The sequence below is a fragment of the Lichenostomus cassidix genome, chromosome 3, assembly GCF_008360975.1.
Source record: "Lichenostomus cassidix isolate B80296 chromosome 3, HeHo_3.0, whole genome shotgun sequence".
Taxonomy (NCBI): domain Eukaryota; kingdom Metazoa; phylum Chordata; class Aves; order Passeriformes; family Meliphagidae; genus Lichenostomus; species Lichenostomus cassidix.
The window spans coordinates 64,499,681-64,520,489 of record NC_139483.1 but is presented as its reverse complement, the minus strand read 5'-3'; the positions used below and the strand labels follow the sequence as shown (position 1 = coordinate 64,520,489).

The 20,809-nt window shown below is 38.0% G+C and overlaps 1 protein-coding gene across 1 annotated transcript in view; it reads left to right on the top strand.

Moving 5' to 3' along the window:
* The first annotated feature begins 13,952 nt into the window (after positions 1-13,952).
* NT5DC1 (5'-nucleotidase domain containing 1) overlaps positions 13,953-20,809 on the top strand; it is a 129,532-nt gene continuing 122,675 nt past the window's right edge. Inside the window, exons 1-4 of the mRNA XM_085056126.1 lie at positions 13,953-14,144; positions 16,035-16,126; positions 17,755-17,826; positions 19,346-19,452. Of these exons, the coding sequence (XP_084912252.1) occupies positions 14,052-14,144; positions 16,035-16,126; positions 17,755-17,826; positions 19,346-19,452 (364 nt within the window). The 5' untranslated portion in view covers positions 13,953-14,051. The remainder of the gene's footprint in view (positions 14,145-16,034; positions 16,127-17,754; positions 17,827-19,345; positions 19,453-20,809) is intronic.

The window sequence follows — 20,809 nt, the reverse complement described above, 5'->3', positions numbered from 1 at the left end:
CTGTTTTCCCAAACCAGTTATACATCTCTAAGTTCCATTTAGAATTGCTGCCTTCTGTTGTTTTACTTCCCTAGAAAGAAAATAACTAAATAACAGAAATCAAAGTAACTTGCTTTAATAATGTCTGTCATTCTTTTGAATGAGAGCACCAGTGGCAGAGGGGAGGCTACATATGAACTAGAGACTTTGAGTAAAAGGAATCTCCACTAAAATTGATAGTATTACTATCAGGTGTATCTCCACTGAAGAGGAATGGGGAACTGCTTACACACGCGTATGCAACGTGACAAAAGAAATTAAATAAACAAGGAAGTACCATACATATTAAGTCATCACTAAACCTCATCAACTTTTGGGTCTGATAAAAGAAGGTATGCTGATTTTGCAGAGCATCATAATCGTATTTGGTTTATGAACAATATCCAAGGGCATTGATAACAACAGGATTTATTAAAATATCCAAAGGCAAGAAAGGCCTGTATTGATAAAGAAACTACCTGCCTGTTTAAACCTGTCTTGTTTAAAGAATTGTCTACATTTACTGAAAGCAGAGAATATTGGAAACTACTATTAAGTAATCTAGGAATTTTTGATTTGCATATTTGATTTTTCCTGTAATGTTTTGTGGTTCTTGCAACCTGGGCATTAATTCGGCAAAGATTTGCATGCACATTTACTGCCCAGAATACTTTCACCATGACAGTGGAGCCACTTGCATCATACAGAATCAATCTGTACAAAACACAACCCTTTTGAGGATCAAGTCCCACCTTTACATTCAGGTATCAATTTATAAACACATTAGAAATCACACTGCATTCTCTGAGACCATTCAGGTAAGTATTTACAAGTGTAGGTACAATTGGGCTTAAGCCTACAAACATTTGTGTACATGATTACCTTATCTCAACACACTCCAGGCCTTAAATTAATCTTCTCTCTCAATTTGTGTCCCTGCGTGGCTCTACAAGAACAGCAAGACTTTTGCTGGAAGTGATCAATAACTATAAATCAGATTATTTTCACCCTGATCTTCAGGACTAGTTCTATGTATTAAACAAGTAGACTTTAAAAAATAGCAATTAAATTCATTAATCAGATATAAAAGTCTTCTCAAAAAGAGAGAAGATTGGAGTTGCTGAGAACCACTGAGCATATTTCCTATCCCATGTGGGACAGGACATTAGGTGAGCTGTGGTGGCCACACTGCAGCAGTGCTTCTGCTTTGTTCCCATCCTGGCGACTTTATTGAGGATTCACCGCATTTCTGAAAATAAAGAAGTACTCTTTATGGCTTAGAGACTATATAATTTTATCACAGGCAAGAAAAGAAAATTAGCATGAATAAAAATGTTCTTGCCAGTTTTACTGAAAAAAATAAAATCTGATAAATCCCATAATCCTAATTTTCATATTCACAGTTTGGAACAAATGAGGATAATCATGTATATTCAATGGTTTTTCAATATAAACTGTTATCCAAGTCCTCTGCTTTGGTATTACACATAATTTAATAGAAAAATTGTTACAGTACCTATTTCTTGGCTGAATTTATTTCTTTTTTCTTGCATCCCACTATATTTTCTTTTCTTTTGCAAAAGGAGGCCAACAGTTCTGCATTGCTTATTTACCTTCTGTATCTTTATTTAATTTGTTTTGGGGGCTGAATATCAGAGCAGAAATTGTTCAAATAAATAAGTTACTGGATGTAAAGTGACTGTAAAAGTCTTAATCAGATATATTGATGAATTTTATTAACAAAAGTGTTTTAAGAAGGATACAAGGGTCTCACCTCCTTCTTAGAGCCAGCACTAGCTAGTAAGAAAGATTAATTTATTATAACCAGAATGGCATATTTACAGTATAAATACTGAAATTTAGTATTATGGTTCCTATATTATAAAAACCCCTAAACACTAATATTGCAAGTAATTTCTTAAAGTATGCAACACCTTAAAACAAAGATTGATCATTTAAAAGCTGTGTCTGACAGGACTATATAAACTCAGATTTTAGAAAAGAGAGCAAATCTATTCAATCAAGCAGCACTTTCCCCCTTCAAACTAGGTAATTCCCCATTGCTTTTAATGTATATTTCCTTGTTCCATAAAGAAAAGAGTGCACACTGATGCTATAGGTTTGAGGATGATAGACAGCTGAAGTTACTTTTTTATATTCTAGATGTTGCCTATAAAGTCCCCTTACACCTGCTTAGAGGATTAATTTGAAGTCTTCTAAATCCATTAAATCAAATTCTAATTAACTTAGAGTCAATATTCCTTAGGCCTTGTTTATTCTACAAAACAATCATGTTTAAACATGGTGGTGAGACATATTTCTCTTAGTTGCCTGAATGGACAGAAAAATAATGTGTTAACATTACAACCTTTAGTAAACTTAGTACAAAACTAATTTGCAACACTGACATTAATTGAAGTGCTCTTGGAATCAGGTCCTGCTCTACATGAATTAAGGTATCAGACTGAGTTGTATTAAATAAGTACAGATAAGATTTGAATACATAATATTTAAAAAGTAGTGTTTTGATATAAGTTCTATTTGTGTTTCATGCTTTCAAAAATGACTTTGTACGAATTTGAATTACAGATATTTCCTATGATCACTGATTTGTATGTGCTCTGTAAGGAACTATTGGCATAAATAAATAAAAACTTGGAGTTTCAGAAAAAATTAATTCTCCTTCAACACATAAATATTCTGGTCCATATTTCAGAGACAAGGAGTGAATATCACTGAGACTCAGTCTTCAGTACTGACGATACATGGTGTTTAAAACAATTCCCCTATATCATGTGGAGAAGAATTGCAGTCTGAACAGTGCTCTGTTGGGGAAAAAAGAATATTCCAAGGCAATATCCATCAACAGTTTTGTTAAGAAATGCGAGTCAGTTGAAATTGGAAATTGAAAAAGAGTTTTTTTTCTTAATGAGATCACAACAGAAACAAACATTTTCTTTCGTAATTGCATTGAATTCTGTAAAAGGAAAAAACTTCATGTAGGGAAATGAGAAATTAAGGTATAAAATACAAGAATTGTAATTAAATAATGTATGATACTGCTGCCTGTAGCATCACTTTCTATACTGTATAATCTTTTTTCAAGCCAGAAGCTATACTGCAGCACCTAATGTATGCTAGTTTAATATTTGACTTTATATACTTTGCTTAGAAAAACTGCTTAATGCATTATGACAAAGCAAGTCAAATCTTTCAGGAAAGTAAAATATTCAAATAATGTGATCTTTAAAGATTAGCAGAAAACCAAAAGCATATTGCTTGGAATCTGTGCTTGGGAAAAATTTAAATGACTAAACATTTTAAAGTTCTGTAGGTTTTTTTTAAGGTAGCAAACTGAAATAAAGTACAGTGATTTTTTTTATTACAGCTGTCTTTTCAGCTATATTTCTTTCCACTTGCACATTAAAATGGAATACATTACTACCACTTCATAGCTTTTCTTTAATATTCCTTTTAATCAGCCCTTCCATTTTGTTTTTCTAATTTGCAAATTGCCATCTTTTTCAGTCCAAATAAATCATGTGTGTAATTTTACTCTTGACAAAATTGTTTACTCTTATTGATTAATCACTTTCCCAGTTTTGTCTATTATCTTAGACCATAAATCCACAAAGACATAGAGTTATATTTGATTCGGCATTTCCCAACTTGAAATCTTTTTGCATTTGTAATGAGAAAATTCTGGCTATTTGTTTCCAAAAGGCTGATTCAGTAATCCATCTCTAGCCTAAAAAACATTAAAAGTATACTTTCAAGTGCTTTGGTGATGAGGGTTGCTTATTTATTAGCCAAATTTGGGCCTGAAACAAGCTACATCTGACAACAAATTAACCGAGAGGAATAAGGCTCTGTCAAGGATTGACAGGATAGAGATTTTCTCTATTTGTTCAAACAAACAGCTCCCACTTTGCTTGAATTTAATGTGAGTTTTGCCATTATCTGCAATGGGACCAGACCTCAGTCATTATTTTTCATTTCATTGTACATTATTCTAAATGATATACAGCCCACATTGTTAAATATTGTAACTTAATTTGCTTTCTATGAAGCAGCGTCTCAGAATAAAACCAGAGAGCTGTAGCTCTCTAAGGCATGAAAAATACCTCTAATCGAATCTATCTCTGTGTGGGAAAAAATATGGCAAGTGGATGACAAAGAATTATAAGCAAACATGACTTTGCCATTCTTTTAAGAAAATGTATTCCAAACCTGACCCTGTTATAAATATTTTTTAAATTTAGAATGTGTATGTATTTAGGAAGATTTTACGATGGGTCAAGACCATTTCTCACATAACTCTTTAAAATTCTGCTTGCTATGACATAGATGACTTGTGAACATGATTCACCATTTTTATCTTAAGTTGGAATTATGTCAAAGGAAACAGAGAAGTCCAAAGAGAGACGGATGGAAAAGAGTAGTGTAACAAAGTACTGTACTCATTGGTTCACCTGCAAGTGAAAGTGCTCAGGGTTCTTTCCAAAAATACAATCAGCACTCTCTCCTGACCCTCACTGTACCTCAAAAAGGCAGCATCTCACAGGGAGATGAAATTTACAATTAGAATATATTGATATACCATACAAAGGAACACATCTTATTAATTACTCTAGATTACTAAATTACATGCAAAACCAGTAGAAAAACACCAGCTGTTAATTTTAAAACAGAATAGAACAGAATAGAATAGTTCGGCTGGTGGTGACCTACAATGCCTGACCACTTCAGAACTGACCAAAAGTTAAAGCATGTTATAAAGGGCATTGCTCAAATGCCTCTTAAACACCGACAGGCTTGGGGTGCCAACTACCTCTCTAGGAAGACCATTCCAGTGTTTGATCACCCTCTCAGTAAAGAAATGCTTCCTAACATGCAGTTGGAATCTCCCCTGGTGCAACTTTGAACCATTTCCACCCACCCTGTTACTGGATGTCAGCAACAAGGTATCAGCACTTCCCTGTCTACTCCATCTTACTTTTATTCTTCCTGCTAGGTAGATCATATTTAAACAAACCTCATTTCCATGAATTGTGCATACAACTAGGATTTTATATATCTAAAATCTCTCTATAGAAAAAGGACTGGTTCTAGAATCAGTTTCTATGACTGAGAGGTGCTCTGTCCACCCACCTTCCTCAGTAGGGGTCCCTCTCTCCTCATATATTTTCTAAATAGTTTTCTACTTCTGGTTTTATTTCTGTTGTATCTCTGTGTTTATTTATGTTCTGCCTTTCACAGTGAGGTGCCAAAGAAAGAACATTACCCAAAATGTGAGACACTCTTTATAAGCCAGAGGAAAGGGGATCAAAAGTGCCCCACAGCAAATTCAGGATATGCACTTATATATTTTCCATATTAAAAGGAAAGGATAAGCAGAGAAGAAAGCTATAAACCTGGGGTTTACTTCAGAATTTTGTTGGAAAGTAGCAGCCAGGGTATGTGTTAAATTCTGGAAACTAAAATCTGAAATACTGTAACATAGCCATGGCCAAGAGCACAACTGATTTTAAAAACATTATCTTACCCACCCATCTCCTGAAGCATAGGTATAATCTGAGGGTCAAGAAATATCAATACTTACATGACTGATTTCTATATTTGATCCAGCATAAAAGGTCTTAAAATCATGTTTGTCTCACCATGAAGTCAGTGACAAGACACTGGTTTAATTGAGAGTAGGGTTACTGTCGCTGTTGAGCAGCTAGCAGAGTAATGAAGGCACCAGTTCTCAGTGGCAAGAAGGAATGACCTTTATTGTTTTGATTTCATCACATATATAGAGTTCTCAAAAGTCACCCAGATTGGTCAGTCAAAAGCCTTCCCCCAGGCCCGACTGGCCAGGCCTGCACTGTCCAAGTTCTGGGACACTGTTCCAACAACATCCAAACTTTATCTTTATTTATAAAACACAAGAAAATTTCTCATGGGAAAAACCTGTGCTAGCCACAGGTTACCTTTTTACCCTTAGTTCATGTATCAATATTTTTAATCATTTTTAATGGTTAAAATTATATTTTAATACAACTTACATTTAGACTTATATTTAGAATAGTCTTAATGTAAAAGTAAAGATGCAGTATATGAAGTTATTTCTTTACTGTGTTTCAGCATCATTCTGACCTGTTTCTGTGTGTTCAAAATCCAAAGTTTCACAAATGAAGCTGATGCAACTTGTCCTATAAATACATATCTTCTTACTCTTCTTCATTTCCTTTTGTTTCTGCATGCTGTCTCTCCAGAGATGTAGAAAATTTCTGTATAGTTTCCTTCCTCCTCTTTTCTTTCTGCTGCATGTCTTTCACAGCTATGCAACAAGATGTTGTTCAAAGAACATTACCCAATGTGCAAGATATGACCTTTATAAACATAAGGAAATGGGATAGGAAGCCAGCAGCTTTAGTGATACTCACTTTCAGTAAGGATTTCTGATACAGAATTCTGTTGTTGCAGACAAAATAATTCACTTTCTTTCTCTGACAAAATTTTCCTAAATTCATATTCCTTTTTTTTTTTTGCTTCCACAGCTTTAAACCTTATTGGAATTGCCTCTCTTCCTGTAAAGAGCATGAAGGTAGCTAAATGCAGACATACAGTTTTCCTAAAAACAGAAGAGGTTGCTCTGACCTGCTTCACAGACTTGGATAGAAACAGAGTACAGATATTTAAACAGTTATATCAAGATGATGGACTCTTCTTGATGTTTAGTATAAATTCCTCTATATTACTTCTTTCTTATCAAAATCCAGCATACTTTTCTTTTATTCTTCCATCAGACCACTACTAGACACCCTCTAGTGGCAGAAGCAGTAAATATCAAATGCAATTTATATTCAAAATAAGCTCTTATATTTTCGATTTATAGGCATTAATATTAGCTTTCCGTTATTGCAGCTCCAAGGAATATCACTCTCATTATAATCAGCAATGAACACATACAGAAGCAAATATGTATTGAACAGAAGATCAAATGCTCCTTAAGAAAGATGGCTTACAGTTAAAGAAGGAAAAAATTGATCTCTCTACTCATCATAGCAATAGGATAAAATTTGATCTTTAAAATCCTAACATGGTAAGGACTGTAATTAATTAAGTAACTTGTATGTTACTTTAAAAGTACAGATTTCTGTGTTACGTTATCATGGGTTAAATATTTCTGTACTCAGTCCTAGTAAGATCAAAACTAGAGCAACGTGCCCAGTTTTTGATCCTGTATTCCAGAAATTTTGATGACCAATTTGATAATGAAGGAGTGATGAATGAATAGCATACGGATTGAGAATCAAAGATAAGCGGATTCAAAACCCCCCAGCTTTTAAGGAAGGACTTTAAATAGTTAAACAAAAGGAGTGTGTGGGAAAACATAGTAGCAGCCTTCAAACAGACAGAAGCCTGGTGCACAGTGACCTCGTTCTCACATCTGCTAGGAATAGGACACAACACAAGAAAAAAGATTCATTTGAGCAACAGAGACTTTGTTTTGAAATGAAGGGAGAAAACTATGTTCTGTATGTAAGGACTATTAAATACTGGAAGAAATTGTCTCAGTGGCTCTTTTAAAGTAGTAGACAATTGACTTTTAAGGATGTTTGTACTCGGATTGATCCTGCCCCAGGGCAGAAGATTGCTGTTGTTAGGTCTTTCTTTCCTAGTTCTGTTATCTTCAAGTCTGCAGTATTATAGTTGTGGCATTTCCCACTGGCTGTTCAATAGCTTTGTTCTTCTGTGCAGACTCTGTATTGAAATACATTAGATTGGTTTTTTATGCAATCACTAGCAAGTGTCAGGCTTGAAATGTAAGCCTGTAACCTACTTGAACAACTCAGAAGAATCTTCAGAATGTTTGAATTAGACATATTCCTGTTTTACTCATAAAGAAATTGAGGCTATAAGCAATTTAAATTATCTGTCCTTGAATACACCATGAATGAATGGGAAATGAGGACTGAAAACGGAGTAGTGCTCTGGATTTTATGTTTAACATCATAAACATAAAATAACAGTAGGTCCAAAAGAACAAGAAAAAAAACAAACATAGGACAAATAAGGCAGTGTCCCATAAATAATAGAAACTGCACTGTTCTCTCAATATTAAATACAAAAAGATCTAGTTTGGAAGCATAGCTTCCCCTAAAGCCCATATTTCTACTGCAATTTCTTTTGACTAAATGTAACATTCATCCAGGTCAAAAAGAAAAATCTTTCAAAGTACCTTTAAAGAACTATGCAGAGTTTTAAAATATATACTCACTAAGGGTCCAGCAATCAGTCTTGGTTATTAATCATTCTGACAAAAAATTTGATTTTCATTGCCTTCCTTCATGTTGTGTGAGAACAGCCTGAGGCAGATTACAAGATCTGAGAGAGATGATAAGGACAGTAAGAAGGTTTTTGAGAAACTCTGAGCACCTAGTGGATTACTGTCTGTTTAACCTTTTGACGAACTATTGGGTTGTTTTGGGAATTCTGTCTCTTTAGTAGCCTGAGTCTCATTTCTATGCTGGTGAGACAGAATGCAACAAATATAGTACTGAGGTGCCAAATGTAATCAGATGTCCTAGTCCCAGCAGGACGCTATAAATCATATGTGTGTTATTCCACTAAAAAGTTGATATGTCCATATTTTGTACCATATTAAAAGGCTCCCGAACAACCCAATAAACAGAAAAACTTCTGAAATCACTAGAATATAATCAACTCTTAAATCCTGATCAATAGTTAAGGATATTCACCAAGCTTCTCTACCTAGTAACAAGGTATCCTGTGTGCCACAGAGGGATGCCTTGAAGATTATGTAGTATTTTGCTCAACTTTTGAAAGTCTGTTGAAGTAAGTGCTAGAGACTGTTTTTCAAAGATAATATATTCTTGACAGATTTCACTGTCTTGCAGAGACAGAGGTTATCCTAAAAATAAATTACTGTTGATAGATCTATGTCTCCCAAAGTATCACTCTGTAACAAGTCTTAGCCCTACTTCTGTATATCCTGAGCTTATTCCTCTGATCATTCCTAAACAAACATGTTTCTTTCTTAGTGTCCTAAACTTAAAATCAAGGAACCAAATCCATCAATCCTGTTTAAATGCTTGAAGAATCCCATTGAAGCATCATAGAATGCTTCAGGCTGGGGATGCCGGGCTTTGAGGCACCAAACCACTTCACGGGTTGAAAGCTAAATCAACTGCAAATCTTAGACTTATTTCTTAACCGTGTGCTAAAATAAAATATATTTAAAAGCCCCCAAAACTCAGCACTTATTGGTTTGACTAATGTTACTCCAAAAGTATTTTCATTTGTTTTTATAAAAAAACGGGAAAATCTAGAATGTTCTGATCTTATTTCTGCATAAGAAGGTGTTCCTTGTATAAAATGAAAACACTCCATATTTGTTCAAATTTTTATTTTCACATATTACTGTTGCATACTCTGTAGCAATATGAGGGTCCCTCCCCTTTTTCTAACAAGACTCTTATAACCTTTGCCAAAATAGACAAACAGCTACAATTGTAAAGTTGGGACAAAGTCAACTTACACAGTCTTAGAACAATACACACAAAGTTTAAGGAAAGTAAAATAGACTAAGATGCAGACGGATGCACAGCTCAGTCAGAGGGATGCTCCAATGTATTGTACTGCTGCCCTCTTAAGGACAAAGAAAGTGAGGAGCTGCAGTACTCATCTTGCTCAGAGGCCTACAGCTTCTGTGTGACAGCTAGGATATATTTGCGGTATTTTGAAATAGTTCTCATGCCTTTATGTATATTACCACACTCAATAATGTTCCTTTTACTCTTCAGGGCATGTTAGTACACTCTTGTGCTGTAAAGCTACCTGGTATTAGGAGCCTCTTCTGCATGGAAAGCAGGCATGATGAGGCATGATGGAAACCATATTGCACCTTTCCATATTTCTAAAAGGTTTTGATACATCAAATCTCGCACTTCACACATTTTTCCTGCAGGCTGCTAAACATTAGGATGCTGAGGGTGTGCAGAAGCCACTGCCCTCTCCTGCTGGCTCCATAGATGTCTGTGCACCATGGGCTGAGGGCTGGAGAGGAAATATCCCTCAGGCAGCTTTGTTGCTCCAGCTGCAGCTTCAGGAGGTGAGCCAAACCACAAGCAATTCTATCTCCTACAGAGTGACCAGTAAGGAATTTCCCCTACTAGGACAGGATTTGTGATTTTTCCCAATTTTGCAATTACCACATATTTACAACACAAAAGTAATTACTGTGATGCATAAATTAACCATTGGGAAACCTAAAATAAATTCAGTTAGGACCTGATAGCCCAACACTTAAACCTCAGTTATGCGGACATCTCTGAGTGCTTCATGGTAATATCAAACCTGAAGGACAGAGCTGAAATAGTACTTTTAACACATTAAGGTAGCTCAGTTTTTGCAGAGGATTTTGATTAAAGGCAGCTCCTTTTTGAGAAATGCCCTAGATTGGGCATCAGTATATTTAAAGGATTCATCTGAAAGGAAGAAACTGAGAGATAAAACACTTTTAAGACAAAAGAAAAAGAAATAAAATGCAGGGCTTGCGTGCTGAAAGTAACCTACCAAGATTTTTCTGTTACCAGGCTTGTGCTCTGAATATTGAAGATAAGGTGTTATTCTCTCATTTGTCTTCTCTTTTCCTGGAACTGAAAGCCAATTCTCTTCATCAGTATTTTCTCTATTTCTTGTTGCCAAACATCTGATTTAATATTTAGCTTCATGTATATGAAATTTAACTTGCTGAATGCCTCCATAACTGAAAATTGTTCTCTACACAAAGTGGTTTAAGATAAGTATGATTAGTATTTTTGTATTGTAATTCTATGATAGTTTGTCATTGCTATTTATATAATTGTGCAGCATTCACAAAATCCATATGTTCAAGATTGCATTCAGATGACAGTGACCAGAGGGTTGGTCTAGATGATCTAACCCAAACCACCCTATGAGTCTATCAATGAATACATAATTTTCAGTATCTTCTCAGATGTTTCAATACTTCAATGTGTTAAGTAGCCTTTTTGGTGAATTTTTGCATGAAATGTTTTACTGGCATAGCAAGACCTTTAAAATACCATAACCTAAACACTATTTTGGAAGCTACACGAGTGCTTTTCAAAAAAAAAAAAAAAAAAAGCAACTGGAATAAGATAGCTGTACTGATATAATCTGCAAGGCAGAACAAATTTTATGTGAGAATAGCGTGAAAATTGTGGCCATTGACTTCAGTGGGACAGGAATTTGCTCTGTATTTTCTGAAGTGAGCAGCTATAGGAAGATAAATTGCCTTGTGCTCTGAATTCCCAGGTTGCTGTCATGTCTGGACAGTTATGATCCCTGTTGAGTATGAGGTTCTGGATGTACTTTTATGCATGCTCAGATTTCACACGTTAATTTTTATGTATTTAGGCATATATGTATTCCTTTAACATATCTCTAAAACACGCTTCTGTATCATTATGTATACACAATTTATGGTGTGTATACGTATATAATTTGTTGTGTGTATATAATATGCTATGTATATATAATATATGGTATGCATATATATACATACACTACAGCATTAGAAAGTATATTAATATCTGTGGGAGATACTGAGAACCTTTTAAAGAAGCTGCTGTACAATGGGCTTTGGAAAAGTTATGTAATCCATTTCTTTCTTGCTCTGACAACTTAAATGCTCATCTTGTCCTACTACTAGCATTTTTGAATTTTATTCCCAATTTCCATGTATTTTCCTGTCTAGTACACTTCCTAATTTGATACTGAACTTCTCTGTGGAATTTTTAAATGCATGTGACTGGTTGTGGTATTAAATTTCTCTCATCTGTGTACCTGAACATAGCAAACTGAATCTAAAATATAAGTACATTGTCTCTCTTTCAACTACTTGAACATATTTTCAAAAGCATTTTGCTCTGTAATACCAAATTATCGAGTCATCCTGCAAAAATCAAATAATAATTTGATATAATCAAAAACAGTGCTGCACACTGCTGCTGTAGTTATGAACTTGAACTTCTCCTCCTACAAAGTACAACACTTACAGCTGTGCACAGGTAGGCAACATGGGAAAACATGACTTGTGTTAAATGTTGTATAACAATTGCTATCAATTCATATTTATTCACAATATATTGAACTAGAATTTTTCATGTCTTGTGAGTCAATGTTTTGGTGGTGTCATTGGTCTACTGAGAGAAAAGAACTGAAGAATAAGGAGGTCCTTCAAACAAGGCTGTCAAGCCCAGTTGTTTTAGCATCCTGAGTCCAGCTTTAACTGGACACTATATTCAAGTTCAACCACAGAGAACAAGATTACATCAATGCAACTCTCATCTGATTGCTTTTCTCCAAACATACTCTTTTCTTTCAGACAGCACTTTCTTTCTAATTGCACTAAAGCATTATTTATTCAACAGATACCGATCAAAAACTCATTTATGTATTCTGGACACAGACTGTACTGTTCTTAATGTGGGGGGTTTTTTTGGGTTTTTTTTTGTTTTTGTTTTTGTTTTTTGGTTTTTTTTTTAAATTAACAAAACTGTCTATAAATTAAAAAGTAGCTAGTTACCTAGTTACCTAGCTTTTCCACAGCTAAATGCACAACATAGTGCGGTTTACTATATACAGTATACCCTGCAGGGAGTTTGATACATAGAATCATAAAATGGTTTGGGTTGGAGCTGACCTTAAAGATCATCCAGTACCAACCCTCCTGCCATGAACAGGGACACCTTCCACTAGACCAGGCTGCCCAGGGCACCATCCAACCTGACCTTCAACACTTCATGGGATGAGGCATCCACAGCTTCTTTGGGCAACCTGTTCCAGTGCCTCACCACTCTCACAGGAAAGAATTTCTTCCTTGCATCTAATCCAAACCTACCCTTATTTAAAGCCATTCCACCTTGTCCTGTGACTAGATGCCTTTGTAGAAAATCCCTCTCCAGCTTTTCTGTAAGCCACTTTAAGTACTGGAAGGCTGCTGCAAGGTCTCTCTGAAGCCTTCCCTGCTCCAGGCTGAACATCCCTAACTCTCTGTCTCTTTATAAGAGAGGTGCTCCAGTCCTCTGATTATCTTCGTGACCTTCCTCAGGACTCACTCCAGCAGGTCCACATCATTCTTTTGTGGGGGGCCCCAGAGCTGGGCACAGCAAAAGCAGAGTAGAGGGGCAGAATCACCTCCCTTGCTCTGCTGCCCACACTTCTTTTGATGCATCCCAGGACCCAGCTGGCTTTCTGGGCTGCAAATGCTCATTGCCGTGTCATGTTGAACTTTTCCACAATACCAACCCCCGTCCTTCTCCTCAGGGCTGCTCTCTGTCCATTCTCTGCCCAGCCTGCACTTGCGCTTGGGATTTCACCGACCCAGATGCAGGACTTTGCACTTGACCTTGTTGAACTTCACGGGCTTCGTACAGTCACACCTCTCAAGCCTGCCAAGGTCCCTCTGGATGATCTCTCCAGCCTGTCGACTGCACCACACAGCTTGGTATTCTCGCAAACGTGCTGCGGGTGCATAATGAAGTAGTAAGTAGTGCTTGTCTACTTACATATGCTAATTGTCCCCAGTAGGGCCCTTGCTGCGTGGCACTGGCTTGTCCTGTCACTAGCCAAGGCTGAGCCCTGCTCCCCGCCCGCTCCCTGCTCACCAGGCGCCAGCAAACACCCCCCGATGACTGGCGATTGCGGTCTGTCAGAGGAGCAGGAGCCCTCCGTTCCCACCCCTGCTCCCGGACACAAAAGGCTCGGCGACCAGCGTGTTTTTCGAATGCGAGCGCTTGGTCACGCCTCCGGCCATTCGCCACCGCCCGCCGCTCCATGCCGGGCCCGCCGAGGGGCTGTGCCGCAGGTGAGGGCGGCCCTGCCAGGGCGGGGCGGGCTGAGGGAGTCCCGCTCCGCTCCGGCCCGCACGGCTCCGCAGGAAGCGCCGCCCGCGCTCCTTCCTCCTCCCGCCTCTTTCTCCTCCTCCGCCCGCCTGCAGCGGCGGCGGCTCCGCGATGCAGCAGCACTTTTCCCTGACTGACTGCGACGTGGTGGGCTTCGACCTGGACCACACGCTCTGCCGGTACCACCTCCCGCAGAGCGCACGGGTGAGTGCGGGCGGCGCGGCCCGGCCGGGGGGAGCCGCGGGAGGGGCCCCGCTCCGCCCCGCTCCGCTCCTGCCGCATGCCCGGCCGAAGGCAAAGTGCCGCGTCCCGGGGGCGCGACCCCTCCGGCGGGGACAGCGAGCCCTGCGCCGGCTGTCTCAGACATCCGCAGATAACAGATAAGATAGAAGATAAGAGAAACGCAAGTGTATCTCTCGCCGGGCGCTTCCTCAGCAGGCCTCTGCCCGAGCGAGGGGGACAGCCATGTCTTCCTCCTTGAAAATGCTGCTTCTTTCCTGGCCGTAGCGGCGCTGAGGAAAAGGTAGTAGAGCCTCCCCGCCGAATCCAGAGATGCTGCAGAGCGAGGAGTCCGCAGCACTTGGGAGCGGCGACCTTTGCGAACTTTCTGGTGCTTATAATAAAACGGGAGTTTAGAGGCACGCGGCACCTCTGACTTAGCCCTGTGCTCCCTATCGGAGAGGAAGTGCTGTCCCGTGCTGTGCTTTCCCGCCCTTGGCACTTTCGCTTTTAAACTCCCTGGTAATCTTGCACTGACTCGTCTTTCTCTGCTGATGTCGGGACTCTGTCCTGGAGCTGTCTTGCGTCGCGGATGCTCGTGGTGTCTCATTCTCTCCCTTTCTTTGCCTCCATTCACCTACAGTGTATTTTGCATTGCACAGGACCCCCACGCTAATTGCAAGATATTTCAGAATTTGGTGTAGAAGCAAATGTTTATGAGCAATAGGCATGGTGCTGTGCATCCTGTGTTGAAAAAGTGCATTGCTTCCCTTAGCTGTATGTGAACTTCCGTGGAGCGGTGTCTTCTTTACAAGAGGGTTCAACAGTAGCAATTAAATGTATGAGACCTTAAATTTCTAGGTGGAAACTGTGTAACACTAGGCTTACTTTCCGTGTTCATTCTTGTGCTGCATACATCACATACTACACAACCATGTTCTTTCTGATAAAAATCTTGTCTGATGAAGATTAGACAAACCAATAAACAAATTAGAGAAAAATCTGAAAAACTTTCACTAAAGTTGGTTCACTCTTCATCTTCTCACAGGAGACAGAGGCAGACTGACACATGCCCATTGCATGCTTCCTTATCTATTAGAAATAAAAAATACTTTAAAAGGATGACCAGCCCAGCTGAAGATGTAGTTAGTTCTTACGGTTTCACCATTGGCCTTCATATTTGTCTTTCTCAGACATTATTCATATTAATTCCAAGAGCAGCTGTTGTAATTAAATAAAGAAGGCCAGGGAACAGCTTTAATAAAAGAGCCATGAGGAAAAGAGAGCAATTACTATTTCTGGATGGTCTTCAAGGATGTGGCAGCATCTCTGTAGATCTTCTTGTAAAACTTTACCAGCACAGTACATCAATAAATTGTTGAGGGTCATACTAGACCTTCTGAACTTAGAAATAATAACCATTTATTCAGTAGTTTCCTATTTCCTTCAAATACTTTAAAAATGTTCCCTGAGGATAAATGTGTATTGGTTTGGAAGCTGCTTGTTGAATCTCAGTAACCATAACTTTTAAAATTAAAAAACCAAAACAAAACAAAAAGGGGGAGGGGAGGAATAGTGACTAGTCTTTAAGTACTTACCATCTTGGTTTCCCAACAATCTTGAAGAATGTGGACTGTAAGGTAGGATATTGTAAACTGGGTTGTGCTGGACACGTTGCAGCAGAATTCTTGTCTGTTTTCCAGCCATGACAGAAGTAACCTCAGGCACTATTTCCCAGTGGAGGCAGTGGGACAGGCTCCCTGGTTGATTTTGCTTAGGAGGCACTAATACTTGCATCTTGCCACTTTCCAAGGAAGCAGTGTCTTTCATATCACTTAATCAATAAAATGAATGCATGTATTTTTCCATTTGCAGCTAATATATGATAGTTTTGCTCAGTATCTGGTGACGGAGAAGGGCTATGATGAAGACTTGCTGATTCTAGCTCCAGACAGCTTAGACTTCTGGTGAGTACCTTGAAAAGAACATAATTCCTTTATGCTGTAGCTTTTACAAAGCTTGGAAAACAGCTTCATTTATTTGGCAGTTGATGTTAAGATTGTCAAATCCAATGGATAAATCCAAAATTACAGTTTTAAATGCTTGTTATAAGAAGTATTTATCATGAGATACACATAATAATGCAGTATTTTGAAGAGAGAACTGAGCATCCATGCTTGCTTTGTCTGTGCTTCTAGCTGTCTGGACACAAGCCTTTTAATCTCACTCTCTTATTTTATATGTCTTCTTTGTCTTCTACATTGTGTTCAACAGTAACCATCAGATTCTAGTGATTTTTATTTCAACAGATGTTATTTTGTCTGCATAAAGCAGATTAATCCCAACAGCCTTCTGAAAAACGACGGGAAGGTGACATGCCAGGAGGCATCCCTTGGATGGCGCATCAGGCACAAAGCTGTGATGCAAAAGACTGAAACACAAGTTCCTGCTCTGAGTTCAATGGTCTCTGAGCAGGAACTTGAATCTTGATCTTTCAACTTTAATATGTTATTATCTAGGCCATGGGGGTGGAGACTTGAAGGCCAGGTAATCACTAGATATTTTTAGGAGGAACACATGGATTTTTTTAAATAGTGAGTGCATTCTTGTGTAGTGGTTTTTACAATTCAATACTCTGCTGGACAGTTTCCAGTGAAATTGATTTCAACTTTGACGAAACAAGCAATGTATCTGTTTCTCTTATTTTGAGGCATCTGATGCAAGAAATCCTTTGTTAAGATTTAGTTATTTTGGCTTCAATCTCTCGAAGCTGGAGGTGCATTAAGCCTCTCTGCAAGCCCGCAGAGCTGGTAACAATGTGTCATTGCTACTTTACCTGGAGTCACTCTTGAAAGGTTTGCAGCTGCATGCTGCTTTCATGGCATATATTCTTTCCTTTGGGTGCGTTATAGAGGGTGAAGGTGTCATTACTTCTTCAGTCTCGTTTATTCATTTGTATTCTAATTACTGAACTCTGAATTATTTTTTCAGGCAACCAAAGCAAATGTAGATTAAATTATTTAGAAGATACAGATTTATTTGGGAGAATTAGAAACTCTTGCTGGGTGTCTCCAGTGCTGTCATCCCTTCCCCTTGTTAGTGCTGGCTAACATGGCAATGCTTCTGCTTAATGTATTTTTTGTTATTCAGTTGCCTCATTCAGAGTCATGTTCTACCCCTCTTTCTTGTAATAACTGGTGTTATCAGTTTACTAATAGCTAGTGGAGCTGCCACCAAAAAAACAATTTCTCTAATGGAAATGACTTAAATATCACATTTCTTAGTTTTATATGTTTAGACCTTAAACCTCCAACCAGTCTGTATGAACAGTCACTGAATTTGCTGGATATGGAACTGGATTTATTTAGTAGGATTTTGCTATGTAGGGAAAAAACAGTCCTTACTGTAATAATATATACTTGCTTATAGAGAGCATTGTTCAAACATGGAAATACTTGAAGGATTGTGACTTGTTTTGTTTTCTGTAGCATCATAGCTGCAGAAGCACCATAGCTTCTTTAACAGCATATCACTGACAGATAATAAGTGAAGGTATGAATTGTTTGTTTCTTCCTTAAAATTAATTTGTTCTTAGTTGCAAAGGCTTGGTGTTGGACATCGAAGAAGGAAACTTCCTGAAACTTGCAGAAGATGGAACAGTTTTAAGGTAATATTGACAATAAATCTATATTGTTAAATCTAAGTTATACTGTTAAGTACACTAAAATTTTATCCCCTTTCTAAATGCCATCTCTCAATTTTATGAATACCTAAAATACTAATTTCAGCAGGCATTCATCAGTTAGACATAAAAATTTAAATACTCCTTGGTAACGTGGTGCTCAGTTTCTCTTAATGTTACATATGGAATCTTTTGATAATGTTTTGATGTTAGCTGGTAGTAGATTATATCTCATTTTTAATAAAATCTGAGACTGAGGGCATGCTGATCTTGAAAGAGAATTCATTTTTTTGGTGGCTACCAATGTACTGTTTTTCCAGTTCTGCTAAAATCCAGAGTAAGGTTTTTCTTTAGATTGAGAGTCACCTGGCTTAGGAGGCAGTACTAATGACTCATGCTAATGACTGGAATGACTATTGTCTCTGTACTATATACATTCAAAATTCTGCAAGCTTACATCATATAATTTAAATAGCCTGAGATAAATTAAACCCAGAAACTGATACATTCATTTTCAGAATTCTGGGTGTTTCTTCTTAAGAGCTAGTTTGCTTTCAGTCATCATTTCAGTACATCCTTAGTTTATCTTTCCCTCATTTTTTAAAAATTTTTAAATATGGAAGACTGCTATTTTGAATCAAAAATCTGGAAAGTAAATATATCTAAAGTGTGTCAATTCCAGACCCTTTTTTCCCTAATTTTGTTCCAGAATGATAATCTGTGTAATTTAGTTTGCAAGACAGACTCTATTTTTTTTCTGATTGCATGTGGGAGAAGGAGCTTGAAGATGCTAAGGAAAATCAAATCACATTAAACGAAAAAAGAAATATTTTTGAGTCATTGCTGTGCATCCCAAAATTCATTTAATAGCATGAACTTTGGAGTACTAAATGCAGAATTCAAGATTAAAGCGTATACCTCATTAAAGGGAAGAGTGGAACAGCGTTACTTCTTCTGGTATCACCTGCATTTGCTTCAAAATGGGACCCAGATTGATGGTCCAACTAGTTAATTTTTAATGCCTAAAAAGGCTTGTGTTAAAGAGCTGCTTGCGGGGCTCAAACTAGCACTTTTCCATAGATCTGCCCTGCATTCTGTGAATGTTACCAGGCTTCAGAATGATGTATAGGCTTTCTGCACTGTGCTTTATTGTGCAGTGTATATTGATAGCTCAAGTATAGTGAGTGTCCTCACACAATTGAAAACATTCGAGCAATACAGAGTGATTGTGTTAGCAGGTGAGGCACAGTGGCTGTGCCCCCAGCCAACCAAACCTTTTTGTAGCAAGGCTTTTATCGAGAACTGGAATGTATATGATAAAAGCTTAGGTCCTGGGAAACTTCTAAGCTATAGAGAGAGTCAGTTTTGATCAGCTTGCATGCACTGCAGTATTTGGTTGCAGTGTGTTACTTTACCCAAGTGGTAATTTGAATGTTTTCAATCATTTTATATTTTGTTTTCTTTTCTTTTCTTTTCTTTATAAACAACTTAATGCATCGAATAGGGCAAGCCATGGTACAAAGAGCATGACATTTGAAGAGATCCTGGAGGTCTATGGAAGGAGGGAGTGGAAGCATTTTAATACAGTCAGTGGAATGGTATCACGCACAGGTAGCTATACTTTAGCATGTCCTCTTTGAAGTTGCTGTGGTCCCTTTAGTGCCTCATACTGTTAGTGCTTACCACAGATTTGTAAAAATACGTGAACTAGGAATTACTGGAATGTTTTGGGGGAGACTTGATTTTTATGTATTTTCAACTTCTAGTACTAGAATTCACCTTAAATTGATTTCATGGTATGTATTTTATGATAAGACGAATGAGCTGTACACATTACAGGTATGTTCTGGTTATAGTGGTGGGCACACTGTTCCTTGATGAAGTAGACTGATGCTACCCAGTATCATGATTTAACCCAAGCCAGCAACTGAGGACCATACAACTGCTCATTCACTCCCTCCCTGCCCAGGCCCAGAGGGCAGGAGAGTCAGAAAGATTGGTAAATCTCATGGGTTGAGTTAAGAACAATTTAATAATTGAACAAAAAGGTATGATAATAAAAATGCTAATAATACTAATAATAATTATTGTAATGGTAAGGAAACAGAGTCTCAGAACCCAAGAGGAGCAAATGATGCACAATACAATTGCTCACTACCTGCTATCCTATCTCATTTAGGACATATTTGGCAAATCTTAATTTTTTCTTAATTGTTCACTTATATAGCAAAGCTGCTATTGGACGCCTCAGTGTCCAGAACAAAGACAAAAGACAGTGTCCAAAGAACAAAGCAGATCTGGAACCGAAACTCCCCTTGCAGTTAAAGTTCCTTGGGTTTAAGATAGATGTCACCCTGAAGGAACTGTGGCTGGGTTTGCATTTCTTGCTCTGATCCTTTCTGTTTTACTTTTATCTTGGCAGTTGCAACATACAGGAAGTGCTCACTTAAGGTGCATTTTTTTTAAGAAATGGAGATACTTTCATTGAGATATTGCCGACTGCAATGCAATGTTTATGCTAAGCTGCTGGTAATTATTTCAAAAAGGGATGAAGAGAAAGGTTTCCTTTGGTCACATAGGCAATGTGCTTTCCTTTTATTCCTGCAACATGCACTTACTCTGTGGTGAATGTTAGACCCCATTTTGCTGACTTGTTCTTTAATATATCTGAGAGACAGCAGAGACAACATAATGAAAGGAAAATAATCGCTGGTTAAGTCACTCCTAGGAGAGAGTTATTGAGCATGACCTTAGTCTGGGGGGACATTTGCACCCTCCCAATACAGTTCTGTTTTTGGGGACTCATGTCATAATGTTAGCATGCCTCCCTTGGGCCAAGGTGCTGTCTGCAGCATGTGTGTGCAGATGTGACTGTGTAAGACCTATCCAAATGTCTCTGAAACAACTTCCCAAGCACTTTCCTTGTGTTTACACTGCTAGGGAAATAGATATTTTGGAAGTGCTATGT